Raw genomic sequence first — 26,178 nt, forward strand, 5'->3', positions numbered from 1 at the left:
GAACAAATGGTGGACCACAGATGTGGAGGCTGGGTTAAAATATGGCCCTTGGGGTCCCAGCTTAGCAGTGAAATTGGCTGTAAACGACAATGCTCTAGCCTGTGTTTCAAAAATAGGCATTGTCATCTCTGAATTGGAAGAATTAAATACAAACACAAGTCACAGGAAGCAATGGGGTTTACTGGGTGTCCAAAGATTTTTAAGACTCAAAGGTAAAGGAAATGAGACTAATATATATCCTTCATACATCCCCAATGGCTGAGGAACAATCTAAAGTAGGCTCAATATAAACATAGATTTCTACAACCTGAAGTGTCGGTCGCAGATATTCCAGGCAGAAAAAACTTTCCTTGTATGCTCGTACTACAATCAGAAAAGGTCATTAATACCTCCATTGTAACTTGTCACCTGTACAAGCCAAAGGTTGTTGCAACATTACAGTCACTGTAACTTGGCATTACTCACCTTGATCCTCTGTTCAGGCAGAATTCATCCTCTTCAGGGAGTTTCAGAAATTGGATTTCTTGGTATTGCCATTTCTTGATGAACCTGGAAATAAACCTTCCCCCAGCCCTCACTGGCCGCACCTAAACTTCATACTTAACTAGTACTGTGTATGCCAGTGGTTTCAAAACTTTTTGCCAGCACAACCACATTTTACTGAATTATTTCCTCCCGGGACCCCAGAAATCATGGAGTATGCCATTTTGAAGGACAAAATGGCATCCTCCCCATGGCCTGACCTTACATGCACCAGACCTGCAAGGTCACACTGCATGGAGGACACCATTTTGTAGAATAAAATGGCATCCACTGCACAGCATGACCGCGCACAAACAGTATATGTGAGGTCATACTGCATAGAGGACACCCACTGGTCTACAAAATGGCATTCTTTGCACGGTGTAACCTCATACACATGGTTCGTGTGAGGTCAGGCTGTCCAGAGCAAAATGGAATTTGCCACATACTAGGGATGACCGTGACCCCATCTGCTGATGGCGTGACCCCATTTGGGATCGCGACCCACAGTTTGGGAATCGCTGGTGTATGCACTACTGACAAAGACAGACACAAATGCTGCCAAGATGGACATAAGCATTTTTTCCGCTCTAATGGAAAACAGTTCAATTTATCTGCAAGTGATAACGACCAGGGCTATAATGGGAGAACACTAACAACTGCAGTTGTTTGAAATCCTCCCCCCCTCCTCGCCACCATGTTTTAAACTATTATACTCTTCAAAATTACTGGGATTACTTATACTCGGGATCAGTTGTGAAATTAATGCAGCGTTTGATTAGATCATAGATTTTAGGGATTTTGCACTGGACAGTATTTCACAAATCTGTACGTAAAATTTTTTTTTAATCTGAAATTTATATGGAAATATTCACAAGAAGAACAATGAAAACAATCAAGAATTTAGCACAGCTGTAAACTTAACTCATTTACATTTTAGCACGAAAACTAGCCATTCTGTATGGTTGTCCGTGAAGCATTAAAGATTTAATTGCTACCCTCAGAAAGGCCAGGGTATCCACCGGCCCTCTACCAAAATTGTCATGGTGAATCATTAGGTTCCCTCCATGCTCCGAACTACCAGATAAGTGACTTTTGAACACTAAAAGATCACTAAAATAATTAGGCTGAAGTTCCAACAGCTGTGCTAAATTGTGTCCTCTGGGATTTGAAGAGTAACAGATCATAGTTGGAAATAGGTAAAACAAGTAGACTCACGTCCTCAACACAGCTAAGTTATTTAGCTACCAGTTTCCTACCACAGTTCACATCAGAGTAGATGTGGGGGTTCCTGGTGTTTGAATGATCTTTGCTTACACCAGCCATTATTTCATTTAACAGCCTGTTCCGGCAGAATGAAAACGTAATCTTCTATGTACACTTTAGGATGAAATGTCCTAGTGATGACAGATAGGTTTGGGGGCTAAAAGTGTATTTGTACCTTTAGAGTGAAAGAAAAGTAAACATTCACCAGTAATACTTCACACAATTTTATTTATAAAATTGTAATTATCTAACAAATTGCATATAAAATGATTTACTTCAAGTAAATACAGAATACTGCACAACTATTAAAACTATTGTCCATCATTAATGTATTAAAACATTCCTAAAAATGCACCTATTAAAAAACACAAATAGCATGATCAAGACCACTTTCAATAGCTTAAAATGAATTACCAAGAAGTTGTGTTAACTTCCAAAGTATAGTCCAGTTACATCCTTTGAAATCACCACATTCTAATGCTAAAGATGACAAATATAAGCAATACATATGCACCTGAACTAGGCATTTCTTCCAGACTGAAGATGACCAGTTGGAAAACAGACAACTAAAGCTCAAGTCAAACTCTACCAGCATGCAGTTCTGTTATAGCAATACTTTCAATCAATAAGTGTAATTGGCTTTTACAATCAATTTTGCAACTCACAGATTTAAAAACAAAAAAGCAACACAAGAGAATACATTCAGATAAAAAGAAACGTTACACAAAGGTAAATACAACGAATAACCTTCATTGTACCCTATGATGATTTGAGGAGAGAGATTCTCCATGAACTAGATTGGTGTTACATACCAGAGACAGGACTGAGTCACAAATTTTGGGTCCAGATCCCAATCTCCCCAAAGCTTGGGATGATCAGATCATGGTTTTGGTTCAGGCCCATCTCTACTATGCACACAGAATGCATATGGAGACACATGGATGGAGCTTGTTGCTGACATTCGTACTGCAAAACAAAAAAGACTAATGATGCTATACTGTTGATCACCAGGTTGGTGTATAATACAAGTCACAATGACTATTTTTACACTGCATATTATTAGAGATGTGAACTCTTCTTTCTAAGCATTAAAAGTTGACAGCTAAATGGCTTTTAGGAAACAAAACTTACCAGCAGTGGCCTAGTTTAGACAACTTCAGCCTACTGGGTTAATGAGACTCAAATTAATATTTGCAATAATTTTGGCAGACAAAAAGGAGGATATGAGGGTTGGGAACCTGGATTGTGCCTTAAACAGACAAGGATCAATTCTCCTTTCAATGCAATATGAATTGGATGTGTCATTAGCATTACTCCAAAAAAGTATACGCCTAGCAAGGAGGGGGAACGGACCCCAACATTTGCATTCAGAGTCTCTCTTATTTGTCTTTGGTAATGGGAACCAATTCTATCCAGGACATTTCTGAAGAAGTGAAAACGCAGGTTCATTTTAGGACCACGCCAAGTCAAGACCGAGCACCAAATTTAGTCCTGGCATGAGGGGTGTCAACTCCCCGTGAGTTCAGCCAGGGTTGAATTTCACCCCTAGATTTTACAGTCAATACCTTTTCAGATCCTAAGCAGGCAGCACAGGGAAACGGTTCCTCAACTACCCAAAGCAAAAATGGAAAGCTGCTCCACCTTCACAACACACAGGACAGCTGTAGTTCTACATGGCAGACACTAGATGGCAGGCAATTAAAGCATTTCTGGCTCAAACCAATTGATATGTAAAGCTTAAGTGACCATTCTCCTTAATTTTGATCAGCAAACTCTCACATTGTATATCTGTCATGAGTATAAATACATATTTACGATGAATAGCAGCCATGTGCAAGAACCATTTCATTTGCATGCTACTATTTACACACCAGAACCTACCAAACCAGGTTCTGTCTCCTGATTCACTACAATTAGCATCTCTCGGAAAGGAAAGGAAAGGAAAGGAAAGGAAAGGAAAGGAAAGGAAAGGAAGGTGAAGGTGAAGGTTTAGAGGACAGAGAACATGTAAGCAACAATCTCCACCACTTCAAACTCTAAGAGCCACAGTCGATATTATGGGTCTCAAACCAACAAGAGAAAAGTGCAGGCTGAAACACAGAAATTTGGTCATGTAAGACATCGCAAATTATTATTTTTTAAAAGAGGGTATTCAACGACAAAAGGGTCTAAGAATCTGGGCAGAGTGATTAGAGGTTAGATCAGCCAGAGTGAGTGTGTGTATCTGAACTCTGAAATGGCTTTAGAACTCTGGACACAGCTGAAGCTTTCAGACCAGCTGTCAGCTAATGCCATAGCCAGCACATAACACCTCGCACATGCAAACATTTCACTCCGTAAGAGGCTACCAGAAAGCTGACTGGCGACGTATTCTGGAGCAGCTACTGCACTTTGTGGCTGGTTAAAATGGCCCTCAGACTTGCACCTAATACTACCACCTGAGGCATACTAGAAATTGCCCAGAAATATAATACCTACTGTATCTTATTGCTTTAACAAGACCCTGCTGGAAGTTAAGCCTATTTTGCCAGCATCCATGGTCTGTTTGTGACCCACCTGAAGTTTTAATGGAACTTTCCAGGAGAAATATGGTTTGCATTTGGTCAGTTCTGTGTCAAATAGATCAGGTGCCAAGGCCTCGCATGGTTTTCCAAACTGCCCTCCTAAATTCCACATGGAAGTGGGCACTCTTAGGCTATGTCTCCACGAAAGCTGTGGGAGGGGGGATTCCCCGATCATGTAGACATGCTTGCACTAGCTATCATCCAGCTAGAAGGAGTAGAAATACCAGCGTAGCTGCAGTAGCTGTCACCTGTGCTATTACAGCTATGCTGCTGTTTATAGTCGCACTAACTGGGCGATCGCACAAGCAGGGATATCACATTCACACCCCAATCTCAGAGTGTAGCTGTAGCCACTATTACACATTCCCTGCATACACATGTGGGCTTTGAACATGCAGCACAGGCAGCTGGTTCTGAACATTCAATGTGGCTTGACCACAAATGACTGCAAAAATGGGAAGGGAAAACACAACAAGAAAACCATCTTAAACAGCAGGATTAGTATTCGCAGCAACAAAGGGTTGTAGAAAAATAAAGATTGTTCTTTAGTGGTTCTTAAAACAGCAGTCACTCGGGGACCTAGAGGAAGCTTTGTACATTTTCTGCATATGCACCTGAAAGTCACGAGAACAAAGTCTCCCCCTTTTGAAGAGCAATTCCCTTCCTATCAGCACAATACTCTGCTGCTGGCATTTCCCAGAACTGTGACTTTGCAATAGGAGAAGGAAACTACGAGAACCGGCAGGAGAAGACAAAAGTCAATTACAGTACGACTGTGGAAATTCAAGTAGAAGAATGGAAGTTGTCTTCAGAAGCCTATAGCAGCAGAAGCAGCAGCAGCATTAAAGATCAATGGCAACCAGGATTCTGTAATGTGGACTTTTAAAATCAAAGCGCTGGTTCGTAATCAATGCTCTCACTAGGGCGAGAGGGGTGTATTTCCTGAATGCTGCTTCTCTGATCTCTCCACACCGCACCATTCTACAAAACAAAGTGGTAGCATCTTTAGCTCAATAAACTTTCCATTCTGTTGCCATCAGGCAAAATATTGTGCTCCCTTGAGGGTAAAGGAACAATAGCTCCCCAAGTTAAGAGGAGTGGCAAAGAAAAACGTAACACTCTGATGAGATTGAACCACCTTTATTAAGGATAATGTATTATAAACACTTTCAAAGTTTAAAAAAGTCCTTTGAAGTTGCCGTTGGTCTTTAACTGCACACGCCAAAGGGTGTGGATGCTGCTGGCTACAGGCCAGGTGGAGCTCACTGGAGATTGAGGTAACACCAAATAAAAGACAAGAGTGCAACTGCACTGCTCAGCTCTTCCAAGCCACTGAATAATGGTGCATATTGCCAGCCTTTGTGGGCAGAAACGCAGGTTGTCTCCACACAACCAGAATGCAGAAAGAGCGTGTGTAAGTGTATAGACACTCGTGTATTGCATCTCTCACAAGGGAGGTTAGTATACTGATTTGAAAGAAAATGGCATCCAAGTGTGTTCACTTTTTCTGCTCTTAAGGGACACATTGGGCCAGTCCTGAATGCTGCTAACGCACCTCCTGATAGATGCCCAGCACCCGCAACTACTTCTTGAGGGAAGCGAGAGATGAGGGCAGTCAGCCCCAGCACGACTGGGCCCACAGACACTATGCAGGGCCATAAAACAAGCTAAATGTACATGAAGTGCCCTGGCTACCCAAGTTATCATCAGGTGCACGATCACACCATTACTGAAATAAAAGCTGATCACAGACATCTAGCTGGAGTTTGATCTACCTTCCCTTCCAATACTTGTGCTATAGTCCAAACTCTATCGCTTCTTCCATTTCTTAAGGACCAAAAGTCTCGCTGTTGGTCCCAATACACTCTTCTTAGTTAAAAATATCCTTTTATTCTATTGGTTCAAGAAAGCATTTTGTTGTATTCAGACAGAGTGAGGCAGGATGGGAAACACACACAGATAAGCAAATGAAAAAAATTGCGGACTCTCGGGAAGCATTTACTATAGCAAAGCTGTCCTCCTTTCCCCCTTCCAAGCCAAGGGGATAGGAACATTCCATAATCAAGTGCATCGACCAATAAATAAGTACATTTGGATTAGAAGCCTACTGAAACACATGCAGGGATTTAAAAACAAAGTCTCTCCGATTCTAATTCCATAGCTCATGCAGGTCAGAATGAAAGAACGAACAAAAGAATGAAAATCAAAACTTCAGCTAGAAAAGGATCAAGGAACCACCTTAGAAGAAATTTTGTACAATTATAACAAAGCATTAATATTAGTGACAGCCCCAAATACATCAGGTTATGCCAAATTCCAAAGAATCAATGGATATAGCCAGGGTATTTGGGTACCTACTTCATGACTTTTTTTTTTTTTTTTTTTAAGTTAACATATATTTCATTCTCTTTTTAACATTATACACCTGAGCCCCCCCAAACCTCATGCTTGCTCAAAGAAAGATGCTGGAAAATTTAGATAATTATCCCTTCAATCTTGCTGATTCCAACCACAGATTGTTACAGACAGAAAGTCTGGAAGCGCTTGTATAAAAGTTTTTCCTAGTTTTTAAAACAATTTCTTGAAACGTACAATTGATGAGTGGAAAGTTGTTTCCTGTTTGATGGGTTTAGTTTCAGAAAGATCTGCAGCTATGTTTAGCTGTGAAAAACAAGAAGATGGTTCCTTCAGCATGTACTGAAGAAAGAAACCCTCTCAGGAACATTTGGCAGCTATCAAAGAGCTCATGACATGGAGAATAAACAGCATATCCACACACCACAATGCAACTCTGTCCCATTGACACACACCAATTAAAAAAAGAGAGTGTCCACCTGTTATTCAGAAGCAAGGATACAGTAGAGATTCATGGCTCAACAGCTTGTTGGTGATTTAAAAAAAAAAAAATTATCAGTGAGCGCAGATTTTAAACAGCCCACCCATTAGCCAACCCCAAGAAGCGAGGGTTCACTGCAGTACCAGCAGCGTAGACTTGAGACCGCTTGGGAAAGAAGGCTTCCCTGTCACCCATGTCCATATAGCTTGGTGTCGGAGTGACACACTGGAGATTTTGGAGGTTTTCAGTTGTCCAGTGTCTTGTGGCGGTTATTTCAGCAGTTTTACCAGCTGGCTCTGACAGCCTCAATGTCACTAACCAAGTTCTGGGCTAAGCATATCCCGAATATCTGGAAAAAGACGACAGTTCATTTACTGGGTGTACTTGACAGTCCTTTGGGTACAGTTTCCCTGGGTGGTGTGGAACTTTGACAAAGCAACAGGAGAAAGAAATTTGAGAAATGCAATGGCAAAAACATTATAGAAGTTGGCAGAGGGGGCATAGGAGCAAATGTAAAAACTGAAACTCCTTTAAATTCATTTTTTGTCTAAACTGACTGGCTTCCAAATCAACAGCGTGCCTTTAATCTGAAGTCAGAGACTACTAGAATTTCTTCCCACTAGCAATTTAAAAAGTGATGTTTTTGGCAGCTTGTCTAGATAAGGTCAGAAATAAGACCACCCTACAATCTTTGAAATCCACCCCAAACCCACCCCCTCCGCCCTCACCTAAGATTGCCAATTTTCATTGGACATGCTCCTGGAGGTTTCATCACATGACAGTGTTTAATTCCTGGAGATTCCAGGACAATCCTGGAGGGTTGGCAACCCTATGCCCACCCCAAATCTGACGAAGTGCAGAGTTGGGTTGAGGGCAGTCGGATAAACATCCCTCTATGGATAAACATAAAATATCCTTTAACACAATGAAGCCTCAGCTATTAACTCACCAGTTAGCTCTTATTGAAAACCACTAATTCAAGGTTATTAAACAATGAAACAGCCTCATTTCCAGTTCTCTTGTTGAGTGTTTCCCTGTTCTGCTTTTTTCCTCTGTAACTTCCTTATGAGGAATGTGTGCTTTACCTGCAACAACGCAATCCCAATGAAGATGCCAGCAACTATAGTAAGATTGTCCTGCAGCCATTTCTCAAATTGGGGGACGCATCCTTTAGTGTAGATAACAATCTGCTGGTCAACCTCCTGCAAAGGAGAAGAGGGATGAAAACACACATAATTAGCTCAACCTTCACTTCCAATTCTATAACTTGCTTCCCCAAAGTTACTCAGATCCTTACAAAATCAGGTATGATTTAAAAAAAGAAAAAAACACTAAAAAAAAACCCCCACTTACAGGTTTTTGCCTGGCATCGTAGCCACACTGAGTGTTAATGACATCCTCCTAAGGGAGAAAAAAAGAAAGACAGTGAGGAGAAGTGCTTCCAGTAATAATGGACTCCCACAACATTTTCTCCCCCTCAGCCTGTGATAAACCCCACATCCCGGACACAGACATTCTATGCAGAGGAAAGGAGGAACTGGGGAACGAGCCTTCTATTCAAATAAAATAACTTCCTGCAAGAAATGTTCATGCTTTGTCCCTGAAAAATACACCAAGGATAGGGCAAGTTTAGTTCAGAATTCATCGTGGGCCATGTGAATAGGGGATGAAGTGAAGTCACTTTGGGAGGAGCGGTGACTGTGTGTGAAAATACCTGTCACTTGGCACAATCTGGTCCATTCCAAAGGAAACATGTTAGTTTTGTAGAGCAATTTTATAAGCCCAGGACACAGGTTGTGCTTCTCCCTCAAAGGCAAGGGGAAGAGGAGAGAGAGAAGCTGTGTTTTTCTGTCACCTACCCCTTTCACAGGAGGTTATGATACCCATGAGAAGGAGTCACTTGCTATTCTCCTACTGTACTGTCCCTCACTTTAGAGCTCTGGAATGCACAGAAGGGAGTACAAACTATTCCAAAGGGCATTTCTCAGTGAGTAGTATTCCAGGGCACCACATCTAGCCTTTTTTTCTGAGTCTGTCTTGACTCCACGTACACAGATCTACTGGCGCAATGAGGAGACCACCACCGACGGAGCAAAGCCTGCCCCATCCCACGCAACCCAATCACTGCACACACTCTAGCCCTTTAGTAAGTTAATCTGAAGAGAAACATCACCCTAATAAGAAAGCTTACAATGCAGCAGCCATTCTGGGACTCTCTACTGCCAGTGTCACCTCTGGAATGCAGCCACAGGTTTCTCAATACCAAAACCCAATCATGACTGCCACTACCAGGAACGAGAAGGAACATTTAGCAGTGAGACCCTCAAGAGGTCCAGTGGCAGCCTCCCCAGCTTGCTGTAGGTGTAACCCACTCAGCACACATTACATTTCCCATTCTGTGCCCAATCCACAGAGGATATGGGTCTGTTATAGCTCCCAGGTACACAGCCTGGCTCTGCAGCTCCAGCTGTACAGATTCATGCTTTTGACTCTGAAACCTCCAGTTCAGTCCTCCGAGTCAGCCAAGATGGCACACAGAGACAGAGCTAGTGAAACACTCCCTCTCCCTACAACAATAATGTGCGGAAAGGTGATCTGCTAAGCTAACCTGGAAACTCAGCTAAGGCCAGTTATAGGTCCCAGCAGGGGTGGCATCCAGCACATTTAAAAAAAATAATAATAATAATCTCACCCTGGCCCACAACCAGTAAATTATGCCTCTTGGTATTTTCTAGTTTGTTGAAGGCACCATTCAATAAAGTCACCAGTTTCCTCAGATGCAGTGAGATCCCTGGGGCTGAGCTTTCCCCACCCAAGGTGCACATGACTCTCACCCTGCGGGGGATGGAGAATTGCTCTCCCGACCCCAGTAACTGTTGTATGAGAGAACAATGCATCGCAGTGTATTTTCAACAGAGGAGAAAGCATCACGAGAATTTGACACAGGTGGATTGTAAGCTCCTTCCGGCTCTGAATGCCTTCTGCCCTGCTTAAGTGGGACCTTCGCCACCTAAACTTGGGATTCATTCAGTCTTGCAGATTACTTGTAACTCTTGCAGATTACTTTTAACTTGTAACTTGTAAGTCTAAACAGCCCCAGTGCTTCCCTTGACCTTCATGAAGTTTCTTAAAGAGTCTGGAGGCACAAGGCAATTGTCAAGCAAAACAATGGAAGGTAAAACTTGGGGAACTGACCCTCCTCAGGAGATGACACTTCACTCCTATTTGCAAGCAGAGAGAACCCCTGCCCTATTCTTTTCAGTATATGTTGATTACACCATTTTACTAGGGCTTCTTGAATGACCGATGCAGGAATTAAACATTAGCGTTTATAAGAATTAAGTACAATATGGAAATAAATTCACCTCTTATTACTTTCTAGTGTTCAGAAGACCTATCCAACACAATGGCATAGGATGGTAATCCCCGATACGTGGGAGCTCGTTTCACATCCAGGGGTGGGGGTGTGGGGGTGTGGGGGAAACCCATCATACAGACTTTATTTGTAGACCTTTCATTCTAAAATTACAAGATTTCTTTGACTGTGCATTCCCCTTAGGATCTGGTCATATTTTGAGACACTGGATATACAGATTGCTTCCTGAAGTTATGGGAAGCTGGCAAGACATCCAAAAAACAGAGCACACCACACAGTGGCTTGTGTCTGGAAAGGGGGGATATCAGAGTTGTTAAACCTAGGCATCCTGCTACAACTGCAGGACTTGTAGCTTTGTTACAAGATGACTCTGAACACTTGTGGACACAATCTATGGAATGGAGAGATCAGTTATTTCACTGATCAATCGTGCTGCTTCTTTACAGTGAACAGGACTGAAATTTTATTTTTTAATTCTACAGTTATTGTACATCTTCCCCAGATGCCCGCCACACACACACACACACACACACACACACACAAAGATGTTGGGACAATTTTTGCATGGATTAGGTATTTATAGGGATATCGTTGGTTTTGTTTTCTAACAAGTATATTTTAAAAACTGGGTTATGACAAGCAGTTTGTGTGTATGTAAGGGGTAGTGTCCAAGTGGTACAGAAATGTAACACATTTGCATAATCTATTTTCCAGTTTGCTTGAATATGTTCAAAAAATAAGGTGACTGGTTGGATGGTGGCTTCAGATTATTGTGAATGCTTGTTCACATCACAGAGCAACTAGGACAGCATTGTGCAAATGGCAGTCACCTCTCAGGAGAGGAGGAGGACAAGAATAGCAAATGATGTTGCAAAGTGAAGTCTGAGATGGATTAGCAGGAGCGGAAAGCTTCTGTGGGACCTATGGGCCCCTGCCTAGCTTCAGGCAATGCTACAGTACTCAAAGTGAGGAAGTAAAATTCACTCATCATGGAAAGAAAGCCATTACTGACAAACTAGATGACACTAGAAAAGGTAGGTTGGTTTTTAATCAACAGAAAGACTACATAATATGTAACATTAGTCACAAAATAATCTATAGGTGCACTAATGTATCCCTATACCAAATCCTGGACAGTCAGTAACCTGTCTCCCATATTATCGATCATATCTCACAGGTAAAAATGCACCCTGAGCTTGTTTGCGCATTATAAGTGAAGCGACAACATGGAATTGTATCCATCATAAAATGCTACATAAAGTGTCATTAAACAAGCATCTCCCTCAAACAGATCATCTTCACTTCAGCTGACTGCATGATAAAGGTGCCCACCACCCAGCACACAGGCCTAGTTATCGTTAAAGCAAAGTCAGTCACACAACAAATCTGTGAGGGAAGAGAGAGAAGAAGGATTTCCAATCCTGTCTCAAATTCAATAGTAAAACACATCTAAGTTCTTTGAGGCTTTGACTGTAATGTATTCTAGATTCGCCTAGCACACTGGGACCCAACCTCGTGGTGGCCTACCACAATATAAAAGGTAAGTAAAGCAAATAATAACCAATAGACATGTCTGTTAAAAAATATTATTTCTTCTTCTAAGTGTTCAGCCTTAGAGCCTCTGGGAATAGGGGAGGGAGTGAAACAGCCTGGTACTAAACTGAAAGCAACCATCATCTAACCAAGGCCAGGCTATGACCCTTAGCTGTGCTAAAAACAACACATGCACCCAGCCAAGACAGTGATTTCCTCATTCCAATGAAAAACAGCAAGTACAAAGCCTAAGATGGAGACTTCTGAAGTCATCTCTCAGGACTGGAGATCAAACTGATGTTGACTGCACAAGGTTGAGCTGCTAGTTAAACCTTGAAGTGGACAGGAAAAGCAAGGGCTAAAATAAACAGACATCTCACTCACACACACACACACACAACTCCCCTAACAGAAGGCACCATATCGTGTGGCAGTGATTTAAGTCAGGAGCAGAAGAACCACACCACCCTCTTGGCAACGCACTCACGGCAGGATCTTTAGTACAGCATGAAAACGGCACACCACAGCGCTCTCGACTCGCGTTGGAATCCGTGCAATTGAAGTAAATATTGAGGTTCCAGTCGTCAGCTCCGAAGGCGCCACAGCACTGCCACTAGAGGAAACACACAAGCATGAGAACACTCTGACTCTGCACGTGAAGGAATGTCACCACCAACACCACACACCGGGAGATTAGAGGGTATCTGGCAATGAAGAAAAATCAAAATTCACTCCCAGTCCCATCCTGGAAAGCGGGTCTTAAATTACTGTTACAATAACTCCCTGTTAAGGATTGTATGCGGACAGAACCCACCCACGAAGGGCCAAATGTCTCAAGTAACTGAATCTTCAGTACGATACACCAATGAGCCGGACAATCAGTTGCTGTATGTGGACATGTCTCCACTGGAAGCCAACAGAGCGGCTTTGATTTACACCGGTTGAGGATCTGGTCCAGTGTTAATCTATATTAATTTTAAATTGAACTAAGCATGTATAGAAAGCGTTTGACAGTGCCAGTCAACGTCCCTTTTTCACATATATGGCACAGCACATACAGCAGCAGAGCGAGGTTCCTCCACAGGGCCTTCAGCTGTTACCTCCTCTAGGGCTGAGAAGGCAGTTTGGTTTCCATGCTCAGTTCACCTTCGGTATCTCTGCGGAGATTGTTTGCTAACAAGGAATTCAGTTATGATGGCAGTTTTTAATTACGTGGACACCCCGTTCACTAGAAATTGCACTGAGACCCTTTCATTTCACACCAGACAAAGATTTGTGGCCACCACCAAGCTAGGTCAGATCCAACACAATGTGTAAGGCTCTGCGCATCCCGTCACTTATTCACTCTCTCGAGGGGAAAAAACAAAATTATGACCTATTCAAACATGAACATAAATGAATTCATTTTGGTGGGTGGATATCCCTTGGATGGCAGTCAGCTAGCACTCAGGCCCTTAGACACACAGGGCCAAATTCAAAGGTGATGTGTAAGGATGCAGGCTCATAAGTTGAAGTGCCAGGAGAGAGGAGTGTAGCAAGAAAGAGCTAAAGAGCATAAGAATGGGGTGCTCAGCATAGGCCATTCCCTGCTTCGTTTACTTCTTCAGACAGCTCCTTGGTGTGTAACTTACACCCACTTTGATTCCCTTGCATGTCGGTAAGTGGATACATGTAGGTTTAAACTTAACTTGTACCACCTCACACACCACACTCTAAATTTTACCAACTCTCTCTAAGACAGAGAGATAGGAGCCACTTGCAGATTTCTCATGAGGAGAACTTCAATAGTGGCCCAATTCCAACTAGGCTAATTACATTCAATAGACTTTAGAATTTCCCCAGCAGTGTCACTTAGATAAGTAATTCTCCTCCTCCTATCCTGAAGCGTGGCATAGAATTCTAGCCCTGCTAACTGGATGTCAAGTCCCATCACAGAACTGACTGTATTTTCAATCAGTCTCAATAAAATAAAAAGCATTGTACGGGTGCTACAACTAGAGATGGGCAAAAATCTTTTCAGTGAATAAAGTAAGTTTGCCCAAAAAATGCATTTTGGGGGCACCAAAATTATTTGCAAATTTGGATATAATTCAGTTAGTTTCTGTCCCCAGGCCCAATAAACAATAATTCCAAAAATGCCATTTTGAATTGAGATTTTGTTTTGAAATGTTTTGTTTCAATTTGAACTCAATTTTTTTGGCTTTTCATTTTGTCAAAAACAAAAACAAAACAAAAAAACAGGAAAAAAAATCAGTTTCCATTCAAAACTAACTGAATTTTCTTTTGGGTTTTTCATTTCGGCCACTGAACTGAAAAATCACTTAGCTCTAGTTGCAACTCTTACAGTAATGAAATAGTTTAAATCTCCATGAACAATGGAGAAGTCTTCAGAAACTTCTTGTTAGGAAAGCTATGTGGTCTAGTGGCCTAGAGCACAAGAATGGACATCAGGAACTTGCAATTTCTAATTCTGGATCTACCACAGACTTCCTCAGTGACTTTTAGACAATTCACCTAGCCTTTTACTTCACTTCTCCCATCTATAAAATGGGGTTAATAACTAGCCTGACCTCAAATGTGTCTGTTGTGAGGATTCAGATCTGTCTATAAAAGTGCCATTAAGTAATTGCTACATATATGTGCGAAGTATTCTATTCTCGAGCATTTTTGTGGCTACTTGCAAAAGCCAACAGACGAGAAGTAAAAGTAGAAAAAGTCTTCCTTTAAAGTGTGAACTTTGTTTTAAAGTGACAGAGTCCAACTTACATATTCCTGTGTGAAGTCTATAAGGTTTTGCAAATCAATGTCATCTCTGTATGCTCTGATGTTATTGTTTATAAAGAAATACAGCTGGTCTTTGATCCAGTCTTTGAAAACAAATGCCAGAACACCAGCAGTGAGCTCCAGGAAGAAAATAATTCCCAGGAATACAGAAAACTATGAGGAAGAAGAGAAAAAAAATTAGAAGAAAAGGACTATTTTGCCTCTGTGGCTAAAGGCTTATTTTCCAAGGCTTACAAATAATCAGAATTTGAATGACCTGAAACTGGATGTTTTGTCAGTTTCAGCAGGCTTATTAACACATGCTCAATGTACTCCTACCCACAGGAAACTATTTTAAAAACATTATTCATAACCAGCTGATAGTACAGTTCTGTCTGGCCCTTAAAGACCAACATTTTCAAAGTTGGGTGCCGAAAGTTGGACACCTCAGCCGGGATTTTCAAAAGGACCCAAGGCAGTTAGGTGTGAATGTAAATGGGACTCCCTTAGGCCCTCCCCTCTGATAATACGATAATAAATCCATATTTAGGTACCTACATTTTCAAAGTTGTTGTGCAGCCAATGGTACCACTGAAAATCAGTTCACTTCTTTGGGTGCCAAAAATTAGGTGCAGAAATCAATCTACTGGCACCTAGGTCTGTATAGTTTGGCCTAAGGAAGCATTTAAAGCAAACACTGATAACAGCAGAAATTAATTAATGACTAAGTTACAAAGGAATGTCTGTGGAATTACTCATTATAATCACATTAAAACCAAGTAAGTTCATTACGATTAATGCAAATGCAAATGCAGTGAATGCCACAGGCATTACTAATGACATGCCACTTTCTCTGGAGTTTAAAAAATTCCACATGATCTGGATATATTACAACCCTCTCCATTTTGCAACTGTGCCTGTGATTCTCATTTTAGTATTTTTTTTTTTTTTTGTTCATTCAGATGCATTTTTAATTTTTCCTGCAGCTACTGACTAGGAAGCTATTGGCAGATGTGTTCATTTTAGAGGAGTTCAGAGAAGCAAAGGAAGGAAGGAACAAGAAAGTTACTTTAATTTTCTAGCAACACACAAGTAAATTGGAACTAGCTCAGGCTACTTTATAGAAAGGCCTTGAGAACAGTAACTAAGAACCACCTCCTCCCTCTATACAGCACTTCCACCCCAGGAGCCAAACATGGCACTGGGAAGTAGTTGTTTAGCAGGAAGCTTTTTCATGTACATTTAACAGTTTATGGTGGTGATGGCGTAGATTAGACGACAGCTTGCCAGGAGCCAAAAGGGTGAATTGGGATCACACTAAACTTGTGTAAAACAGACTAGCCTGCAGTCACACATCTTTAACTTGAAGATATGCCCCACAGGGAGCGTGGTTTCCAAAAGACAGACAAACCAGGCTGCTCAGCTCAAGATGGCGCATTGGCTGCTGGGACCTGCCTGCAGTCCCTTTCATGACTAATAGTCCAGGCCAAGGGAGACTCTGAGCAGTGCCGTCATTAAGCAGTACAGGGCTGTGTTGAATTAGTCTGGGTTGTACAGAGCCAAGGACATCTACAGGGTCCCAGGACCTCAATAAATAATCCCCTATATAACTCAATATTGTCTCTTCTGTACCATGAGCAACACCATGGGGCCTGCACTCCCACACCAACGATCACGTGGGCCACATTTGCTAGAGTATTCACAGCCCCCCACGTTATACAGGCATCTCATTATGGGCTTTCAAAGCTCAATACGTACACTATTAAAGTAGGTTCTCTCCTTTAGTGAGAGAAAGGCCACGCATTAGATTGGATCCTTATAAAAGGCATATGCTTTGCATTATGGCTCTTAACAGGATTGCATCACACAAGTTAAAGCCCAAAAACATAAGCAATTTGAATTACAGCTCTCTAATAGCTTCATTGTTTAAAGATAGGGAAAAACTGACTTAGTAGAGAAATACAACACACTTGTGTCAAATATCCCCAAAAGCATTTTACGAGACCGCCACAGTTAAGCAACAACTTAGGACATGGTTTAACTTATGTAATTGATGAATCCAGAAATTGCCAAGGTTACTTACAAACTTGAGAAGGAAGGTATTTTCTCGCAAAGCTCCAATGCATCCTGCAAATCCCAAAATGAACATGACTCCTCCTACCACAAGGAAGAGCCAAACTGGATCAAAGCCTCCCAGGTCAGTAATGGACGAGATATTGGACAGCACTCCCTGGGAAAAAAAACAATGCCAAGGAATAACAGATGTGTCTGGCCTTTTATTGTGCAATGAGTCTGCTTTTGCTTTTCCTTTAAAATACAGAGAACAACATCAAATGAATGTTCTTTGGCATGTATCAAAGAGCAAAATTAATAAGCTCTTGGATGCACAGCGGATGAAAAGATGGACATTTCCTTTCAATGCACTGTATGCACTGAAACAATAAGATACAGTGTGAACAACAAAATGTGCAGAGTGTACCATGCCGCATACAGCTATGTGGGATTAATTTGCCAGGAGGTCAAAGTAGCTAATGGGGTGGGAGGAAGATTAGTCTATTTTTGTTAGCTATTGTGAACAACATTTATGTGCTTTATATTTTGGAGTAGCAAGTTAAGTTCTTACATAAACAACACAATTACAAATGTTATGGTCTAAAAAGCCATCAAAGGCAACAGCTGACATTTCTTTAATTTGATTTTAAATGCAGAAAGTGGATACTACTCAGACATAGGAAGCAAGTTCCTCAGTTGTGGGCAGTAGTTATTATGGACCCTTCCTCCTAAAGATTTTAGGTTATATCTTGGACAGACTAGATAGCCGGCCAATTCAGACCTCAGTTAGTAGTAGTGACAAAACCTCTGCTGAGTAAGCGGAGAGCAGCTGGTGACTCAATAGTTAGCAATAAAACTTGGCAATTAATTTAGAATCTCTTAGGGATTTTAAATCAGGGGTGATGTGTCACATTATTCAAACGTAAGAGCTGTGATATGGCTCGTTGAAAACAGGATATGCAGCGTTCCTGACAGAACAACCAGAAATAACCAGCCTGCATGCCATCTCCAGCTATGGAGCAGAACTCAGGTGGATTGTGATGACAGCAGCATTCCTGAGAAGGTATTATTTTGTTTTTTCTTAAATGCTCTGGGACAGATTCTGGCTGATCTTGAGATGTGCAAGGATGAGGAGAGAATGCAGGGAGCCCTTTCCCTATTCTTGCAAGCCTGAACTAAGACTATCAGTTTTCTGGTGCTGACTTAGAGACCATAAGATGGCCGGAAAAGTGCTATGGTCTCGTACCATTCCTCCTTTCACACCACCTGGAAAAAGACTGCATATTAGAGGACAGGAACAACAACAACAAAGACATGATGCAACCCAGGGCTGGAGTACATGCTAGAACCCAATAGCATGGATGTCATCCTCCTGGAACAGATCTTTCTCTTTCCTACCATCCTCCTGCCTGGACACAGACATTATTGCCTGTCCCTTTATATATATATATATATATATATATATATATATATATACACATACACACACACACACACACACACACACACACACACACACACACACACAGAGACAGACATAGGGTAGGGCTACGTTTGGAGCTGGGGGAATGCTGCCCAGGTCAAGTACACATACTCACTGTGACCTAGGCACCCCTGTGTTCACACCATACCCCCTACTGCAATGGTACTTGTATACAATGTGTTTTTTGAAATATTATTTGAAAACAAATGACACACTGGTTAGTAATATGATTGTGAAATGTATGTGACAATGCTGCGTGTGGAATTATGGACACTCACTTTGAAGGGCTTTAAAGTCTGTGACTAAAAGGTGTTTAAACCAGTTATGTCAGGGGGAGTTGATAAACTGGTCTTCTCAAGACAAAGGGAAGAGGCCAACACCTCAAACCATGCGTGGCCAAATTCAATGGGCTGTTCATTCATAGTGGAGGTTGCAGGAAGAGAACATTTACATTGTAAAATTGCAGCAGGATGCATCACACTGGAATACACCAACAGACACCTTAATCAGGATGGAGTCGATCCCCTGGAAGAGACAGGAGACTGACCCCCAGGGGATCAATTTGACCCTTGAAATGAAATGCAAACTTTGATATGTAAGGACACACAGAAAGACTCCAGATCATCCTTCAGCTGAGGAGACAAGGACTCTGTGGTGATCCTGGCTAAGAATCAGTCGGCTATTGCTGGAAAAGGAAGATTAGTGATGAAACTATCTTGAATAAAGACTGTAGCATGTTAAGTTACGTCATAGCCATCAGAAAGTGTATTTTTACTTTTATTTGTTTGTAACCATCTCTATCTTTGTTCCTACTACTTGGTGTCATTTAACCTAAGTCATTGTATTAATAAAACAAGTTTATTTTTATTATAAACCAACTCGGTCCTATGTTTGAAGGGAAGGGTGTGTTTACCACTTATGTTACTAATAAGCTGTAATCCACTGATTCTTTTTAAAAGAGCAGCAAACTTAATATCTTCTGTGAGTGTCCTGTGGCGGGGCTGTGCCTTGCCAAGAAACATCTCTGTGGAGCATGGGTGCTAGAGTTTGAAGATCATTGCCTGCTAAGCAAGGTTTGGCGTGGGAGAGCCTTGGGCTGTTTACTGGTGAGGAAGACAGACCGGTGTGGCAGGGAGCAGACAGTCTCTAATCTCCTGCCTAGCTCACTCTTGCCAAGGCAGAATGTAACAGTGGCTCACAGCACTGGGTACCCCTCAGCAGAATGTTATACTTGCACTAGGTCTCATCAAGCAAGCGTGCTAAAAGTACTAGCATAGCCATGGTAGAACAGGCAGCAGCAAGCGGCAGCATGGTCTGGCTGCCCTGAGCACAAACCCACCGGGACTCTATGGGTAGGTTCACGGGGCAGGTAGCCCATGCCACCACTCACTACTCCCCATGCTACCACAGCTACACTAGTATTTTTAGCTAAACTAGCTTGAGACTGTCTACTCGAGCTGGGAATCACCCCCCCAGCTCCAAGTGAAGTTGTAGCCATAGTGCTAGTCTTTTTGTCAGTCACTAGGAAGACCAAAATAGACTTAATGGCGTAATATTACAGAATAATGCCAACAGTCGTCCTGGTCTGAAACAGGCTGGTTGGTGTGCGAGCTGAAACAATCATCGTCCCTTGGCATTTCCAGCAAGTTATAGAAAGCATACCACTAGGCTTGCTTCTAACTCTTATTATGTATATCCTACAAAGGAGGCACTGCAACAGCTCTCTGGATATGCCTGAAATGTAACAAGAAAACAGACAGATCCATGAAAAAGTCTAGCCTTGGAGGTACATGTGACGTTGCACTCTATATGATTTTATGAAAATATGCCGATGAGTGTGACTCTAATGTAACTGGAATATGCTTCATGCAAAAGGTCTCTGGTAAAGTATCATTACAAAGCTTATAGTCTACTGAGTGTGGTCATCCAATTTGTATAAATGTATCACTCTTGTATCTAAAACTAGAAATATGAAATATAATGCGGAGGTCCTATTGTAATTATGCAAAGTGTGAGCCATTAATGATGGCTTGGAATCTTGATGGCTCCCATTAACCAGGACAATTGGCTGTAAATGGCTCTGGTTACTTGTAAGTCTTCCTGTATACCTGTGTGCTGGCAAGTGGGTAATGAAGTCTTACAGTGACATATGATCATGTCACCTGAACTGGAATCCATTTTTAACCTGGTGCTTTTCCATTTAGAAGGAGGGGTGGGAACCCAAAGAGGGACAAAGGATTCCCGCCTCGTGCAAAAGATATAAGGGGGTGGAACAGATCAAAGGAGACGGCAGTCATGAGAAATCCCCTAGCTACCACTTGAGCTGGAACAAGGGCTGTACCAGGGGAAAGGTCTGGGCCCAGACTAGAAAGGAGTCTAGTCTGTGAAAGAAGCTTATGGGAACATCTCTGAGGATGAGGTTTCATCTGTAATCAGTTTCTTACTGTATTAGGCTTAGACTTGCACGTTTTTGTTTTATTTTGCTTGGTAATTTACTTTGTTCTTTCGGTTATTACTTGGAACCACTTAAATCCTACTTTTTATATTTAATAAAATCACTTTTTGCTTATTAATTAACCCAGAGCAAGTATTAATACCTGTGGGAGCAAACAGCTGTGCATCTCTCTCTATCACAGATTTAATTGGGGTTTGGATCCCATTGGGAACTGGGTATCTGGGTGCTAGAGACAGGAGCACTTCTTAAGCTGTTTTCAGTTAAGCCTGCAGCTTTTGGGGAACATGGTTCAGACCTGGGTCTGTGTTTGCAGCAGGCTAGCGTGTCTGGCTCAACAAGGCAGGGTACAGAAGTACCAAGATGCCAAGGAAAACAGGCTCAGAGGTAGTCTCAGCACATCAGGTGGCAGTCCCAAGGGGGTCTCTTGTGACCCAACCAGCCATAGGTCAGGAATCAGACCCTTTGCTCTAGGAATAAAAGGAAAGTTCTGCATGATAAAACAATGACCTACCCAAGTTCTGCACATACACAGTTTCCTTAAGGACCTATAGTAACTAGAGTGTTAAAGGAAACTCTGCCTTAAGAAGAAAAACTACATATAGTCTTGTGTTACAATAGCTCTTTATGTATATATATATATATATATATACACACACACACACACACACACACACACATATATACATATACACACACAGATCCCAGATGACATCTTAACACACACTAGTTCTGGGGAGGGCTAACGTGGAAGATGGAGCAGGGGTGTTCTCAACATTTTCTTTTTTAAATAAAAACTATCATCGAAAGGGTGAACATTGTTATTTAATAGCACATACTTTTTTTAATCTGATGTCGTAAGAGACTTTGGGCTTATTTAAAATCAAACCACCACAACATTCAAATCCTATGGAGATGGTCTCAGCCAAATTCTACTCTGACTTACAATATGTAAATTGGGAGTATTTCTAGTGACTTCAGTGGAGTTACTCCGGATTTACACTCACAGAAGTGAGAACAAGATATACCTCTCTGCGATCATTTTATAGCATACAAGGCTCAGTCATGCCCCCACTAAAGGCAACGGAAACAGAACCCAGCTAAATAAAGCTCATATGTATTTGCATTCTTTTCATAATCTGTACTGACCCCTAAGGACACAAAGCTAGATGCCTTTCTGGATCTTCTGGTTTAGCAGGGTTCATAAGAGGCCAGAGCTCAAAATGCTGGTCACCTAAGATCTATAATACTGTAGCTCTAATTTGCCCTAGTCTCTGTTCTTTTCCTCGCCTGTTATAGAAGGAGAGCATATACAAGGGGAGACTCCTCAGTAACTAATTTCTAACCTGTACTGAGCCAAAGACAGAAGCAGCATTACCTGCTAATATATATTGTCCCTTTACACACCAGTTTTGCCTGCCCACTTTTGGTCATCACCAGCCTTGAATGGGTGACATTGAGCTATGCCTCAGGACAGAGGAGCTCTGTGGAGCACATGCTATATAATTTGCTCTCATGTTCTTCTGTATGGTTGGATCATTTTCTCTCTCGCTGTACACAGAAGCTCCAGTTACCAACATCCTGGAGATACACAACTCACGATATACAACACAGAAAGAGGTTTTGGCAATAAAACAACAGCTTTTAGTCTGAATGATAAACATGGTTTATAAATGATAAACAAGAGGTTTGTTGTTAAACCTAAAGATATTCTCAGGTACTTTGACAGCAGACTCCTTAATGATGAAATATGGTGTAGGCTATCTTACAGCCCTCTCCTTTCCTGGACAGTTTGAAATAAGCTCTTAAGATCGTTAGTGGTACATTATTTACAAGTATATTTTGTTTGAAATAGTGGGGCAATGACTGGAGCATATTATTCCATTTTAAATCACTGAAAAGGATTGGAAGGACCATCTCATAGGAATGTCGATATATCTTTTCTATCCACACATCTGCCTGTCTGTTTTACGGTTTTCGACAGTGCCTGTCACCATAACATTCAAGCACTTCTGTGGATTTAATGGGTTATTTATGAGAGAAATTGGGAAGAGCTGTGAAGAGCCTAGCACTGACCAGCACTGTCTTCACCATATCTTTAGCTGAATGTTGGACGAGGAGTGGTGGTGTTTTTTTAAGAGGGTAGAGCAGAGGACAGAGAATCAATGAGTACTGTGTTCTAATCCTAGCTCTTTACTGATTTGCTGTGCGACCTTGAACCAGTCACTTAATATTCTCCACTTATTCAATAAATCTACCTCACAGGGGAGACAAACATTTGTAAAGAGCTTTAAACCCTTGTATTATGTAAATATGAAGTATCCTTTCCAGCAGCATGAGTAACAATAATCTACTCTGTTCTTTTTATTTCTGGCTGGTCAAGTCAGTACTATTGATATCTTAGATGTGAAAAGAAGGGGATGCACTTTTTCTCCTGACAATGCTATTGTATTTCTATCCTGCACGTGCACTGTTCAGATGTTTGCATAATATTTGCCAGGAACCAGTTCATTTCTGCAAAATCACATTTTTTAATATTTTCCCCCTCTCACAATGCCTTTGGTCCAGGGATATGTTGTAGTCCCGAAGGAGACTGAACAGGATATGTTCCCTGGCTGATCTTCAACTCAGCTGTTCGCAATATTCATCCACCCTCTTAATGGTCTGCAGTAGGTTAGAGTTCCTGGTTAACTACTTAACATCTACATGTGCCCCTGAGCCAATTCCGGTCCAAATTTGCTTCTGCTGCTGAGGTGAGGTGGAGATGGGGGAAGAGAAGAGAAAATAAGAAACTGGAGTCAAATCAACATAATGAAGTTATGAAGTTTATTTCTCACTATGCATTCAATTTCAGAGCACGAGGGTACAGGGGATGTACGCATGCAATGGGAAGACTGAGCTCATCCCTACACCACTCCAAATGGAAAAACTAAGCACTAATTCCATGGAGAGGCAGCAGAAAGAAACAGAAGGAGCCATCCCCTTCCACAAACATGGGGGAGAAATGCGTAAGGCGGCAATACATGCAGAAAAGGTTCTGGTGGTGCATCCCTCAAGGCTGAGAGGTATCAGGTTCCCAAGGCGGCCAAGCACTTCTGCAGCACTGGAGTGCCCTTACTGGGTCACTTTCACCCCTATGGTACTAGAGCAGAGGACTCCTAGATGGTGAGTCAATCTGGGAAGGGAGGCTTCGGATCTGTCCCAGACCTGCCAGTTGTCTTGCAGCTCCTTTTAATGTCTCTCTCTCCAGCCCAGCACTGTAATCTCAAACACAGCTCGGGGGAGAGAAAATCTGGCCTTTTAAGCAGGAGTTAAAAGGGTTCTTCACCACACTGCACAAGCACTGTTTGCCTGCTCCTTTCCCAGCCAGAAGGGAGCAAGGAGGAAATAGATGCTCAAGAGCCCAGGGAGGGCCCATCCCCACCCATCACTCCTCCCAACCCCAGGCCTCCAACCCCCACTGATTTAACTGTCCCTGTGACACAGTACAGAGAAGAATGCAGAGACCAGTGAGAAGGGACATCCAAGGGGAAGACAGAGGGAAATAAAACTACATCCCATGCCTTGCGGGCTTCACAGGAAAAGATTTGGAGGAGGAACCACCCTCTCGCACTGCATCAGAGGGAAAATTTTAGGGGTGGTCTGACAGATCCCCTCTCTGGGAAAAGAGAAGAACTAGAGCAGTGATGCTCAGACTGAGACTCGGGAGCCGTAAGTGGCTCTTTAACGTGTCTCCTGCGGCGCTTTGCAGCACATGATCATTAAAACGCTGTGTGATTTAATTATTAACCAATCTAAGTTATTAACCAGTCAGGATGCCTTTACTACGTTATTAACCTATTGTATGTAGTTGACAAAATAATAATACTTGGTCAGTCATTTTGCGGTGAAAATAATATATATTAAAAAAATAGCAAATGAACCAATGAATTCACTCTACTTTGGCTCTTTTGGGTAATGTTGATCACTAATTTGGCTCCTGCATCACTGAAGTCTGAGTATCACTGAACCAGGGGAAGTGGTAGTGGAGGTGGTCAGAGGAAAAGAAAAAGATTAAAATACAGAATCATCTGGAGCATAGTCTCCTTTGCAAACTGTGGACTGATCTCTCATACCCTGCCCATGCAAATGACTAGGAATCTCTGACTAACACATATATTTGGAGGGTGACGAGAAATGAAAGTATTTTCAACCACATTATTGCTTTATAATGGGGAAAATGCGTGTATTTTGATACACATATAAATCATTAAAAATTTCACATTCTTGTGCATTTGAGTAAGCGTAGGGGAGAGAACAACAGTAATTTAAATGTGCCAAATCTGTTTCATTCCAAAATTTAGGCTCTGAAAACCGGAGCACATGTGGGGGGTGTTTGCACAATTTACGTTTCCATAATTTTTGTTACATTCACGTTGGAAACACAAAAACAACAGTAACAGCAGCAGCATTTCACTAGTTACTTGGAACGGGAGGGAAACAAATGGGAGTTTAGTCTAGTTTCCTTGTCATAAAGGAGTGGAGTTCACAAAGTAAACTAACAGCACAAACAGAGAAAAGTACAATGAGATTTTTAAAATCCATTCAGATTGAAAAGCTTCAGGTGTTCTAACACGAGCTTGGACATTAAAAATTATTTTGACAGTGCCCTTTTAGGCACCAAACTCTAAATGATGAGTCACATAATTGAAATTATTCACACCACTACCCCTGATATAAAATCCAGAAATGTGCAAGAGCAGAGAGTGCGCTTTGTGTTTTGCCCAATTTGCATGCAGCGCCAGGGATAGGCACAAGATTCAAATTTCCAAACAAGGATTCAAACAAGCACTTGCTGAAAGTGAGTATCTACACAATTAACGCATCTTTCCTTCCTCATCTTTTATCTTCACTGGGATAAAGCAAAGGAAGGAAAGACCTTTCCTCAAAAATCTCCAAGAGAAAAATTCAGCAGTAAAACCGGGGTGACCGGGTGGAGAGAGGTGAACTTAGTCTTTAAGAATTCTCTCTCTCTTTCGGGTTCATTGCCTCCTTATTTCTCACAGCTCTCTTTCAGGTTCATGATTTAGGATGCTAATTTTTCCACTTTTTGTTTAGGCCTCGCCGACTGCCTGTCAAACCAGTTAACATTCACTGTCTGACAAGTGAGTTCCATTACTCCCCTAAAGGCTGCAAGGAAGGTATTGAGACTATGTAGGGAATTATTTTCTTTAAAAATGTTGTTTGTCTTCAAGTCTCCTTTAGAAACAACTGGGGGCTTAGGAAGGGATGTGAAACCACAATGCGTTCCTCACACCCACACCGCATTTGGAATCCACATAGGGACCATCA

The 26,178-nt window shown here is 41.8% G+C and overlaps 1 protein-coding gene across 2 annotated transcripts in view; it reads right to left on the reverse strand.

The window, feature by feature from the left end:
- Positions 1-1,999: 1,999 nt before the first annotated feature.
- TSPAN5 (tetraspanin 5) overlaps positions 2,000-26,178 on the reverse strand; it is a 116,094-nt gene continuing 91,915 nt past the window's right edge. For both annotated transcript variants that reach the window (XM_077815052.1, XM_077815051.1), the window contains 6 exons: positions 16,944-17,090; positions 14,864-15,034; positions 12,585-12,710; positions 8,542-8,589; positions 8,274-8,390; positions 2,000-7,537 (listed from right to left, as the gene is read on the reverse strand). In XM_077815052.1, the coding sequence (XP_077671178.1) occupies positions 7,472-7,537; positions 8,274-8,390; positions 8,542-8,589; positions 12,585-12,710; positions 14,864-15,034; positions 16,944-17,090 (675 nt within the window). In that variant the 3' untranslated portion in view covers positions 2,000-7,471. The remainder of the gene's footprint in view (positions 7,538-8,273; positions 8,391-8,541; positions 8,590-12,584; positions 12,711-14,863; positions 15,035-16,943; positions 17,091-26,178) is intronic.

Source organism: Eretmochelys imbricata, chromosome 4 (genome assembly GCF_965152235.1).
Source record: "Eretmochelys imbricata isolate rEreImb1 chromosome 4, rEreImb1.hap1, whole genome shotgun sequence".
Taxonomy (NCBI): Eukaryota; Metazoa; Chordata; order Testudines; family Cheloniidae; genus Eretmochelys; species Eretmochelys imbricata.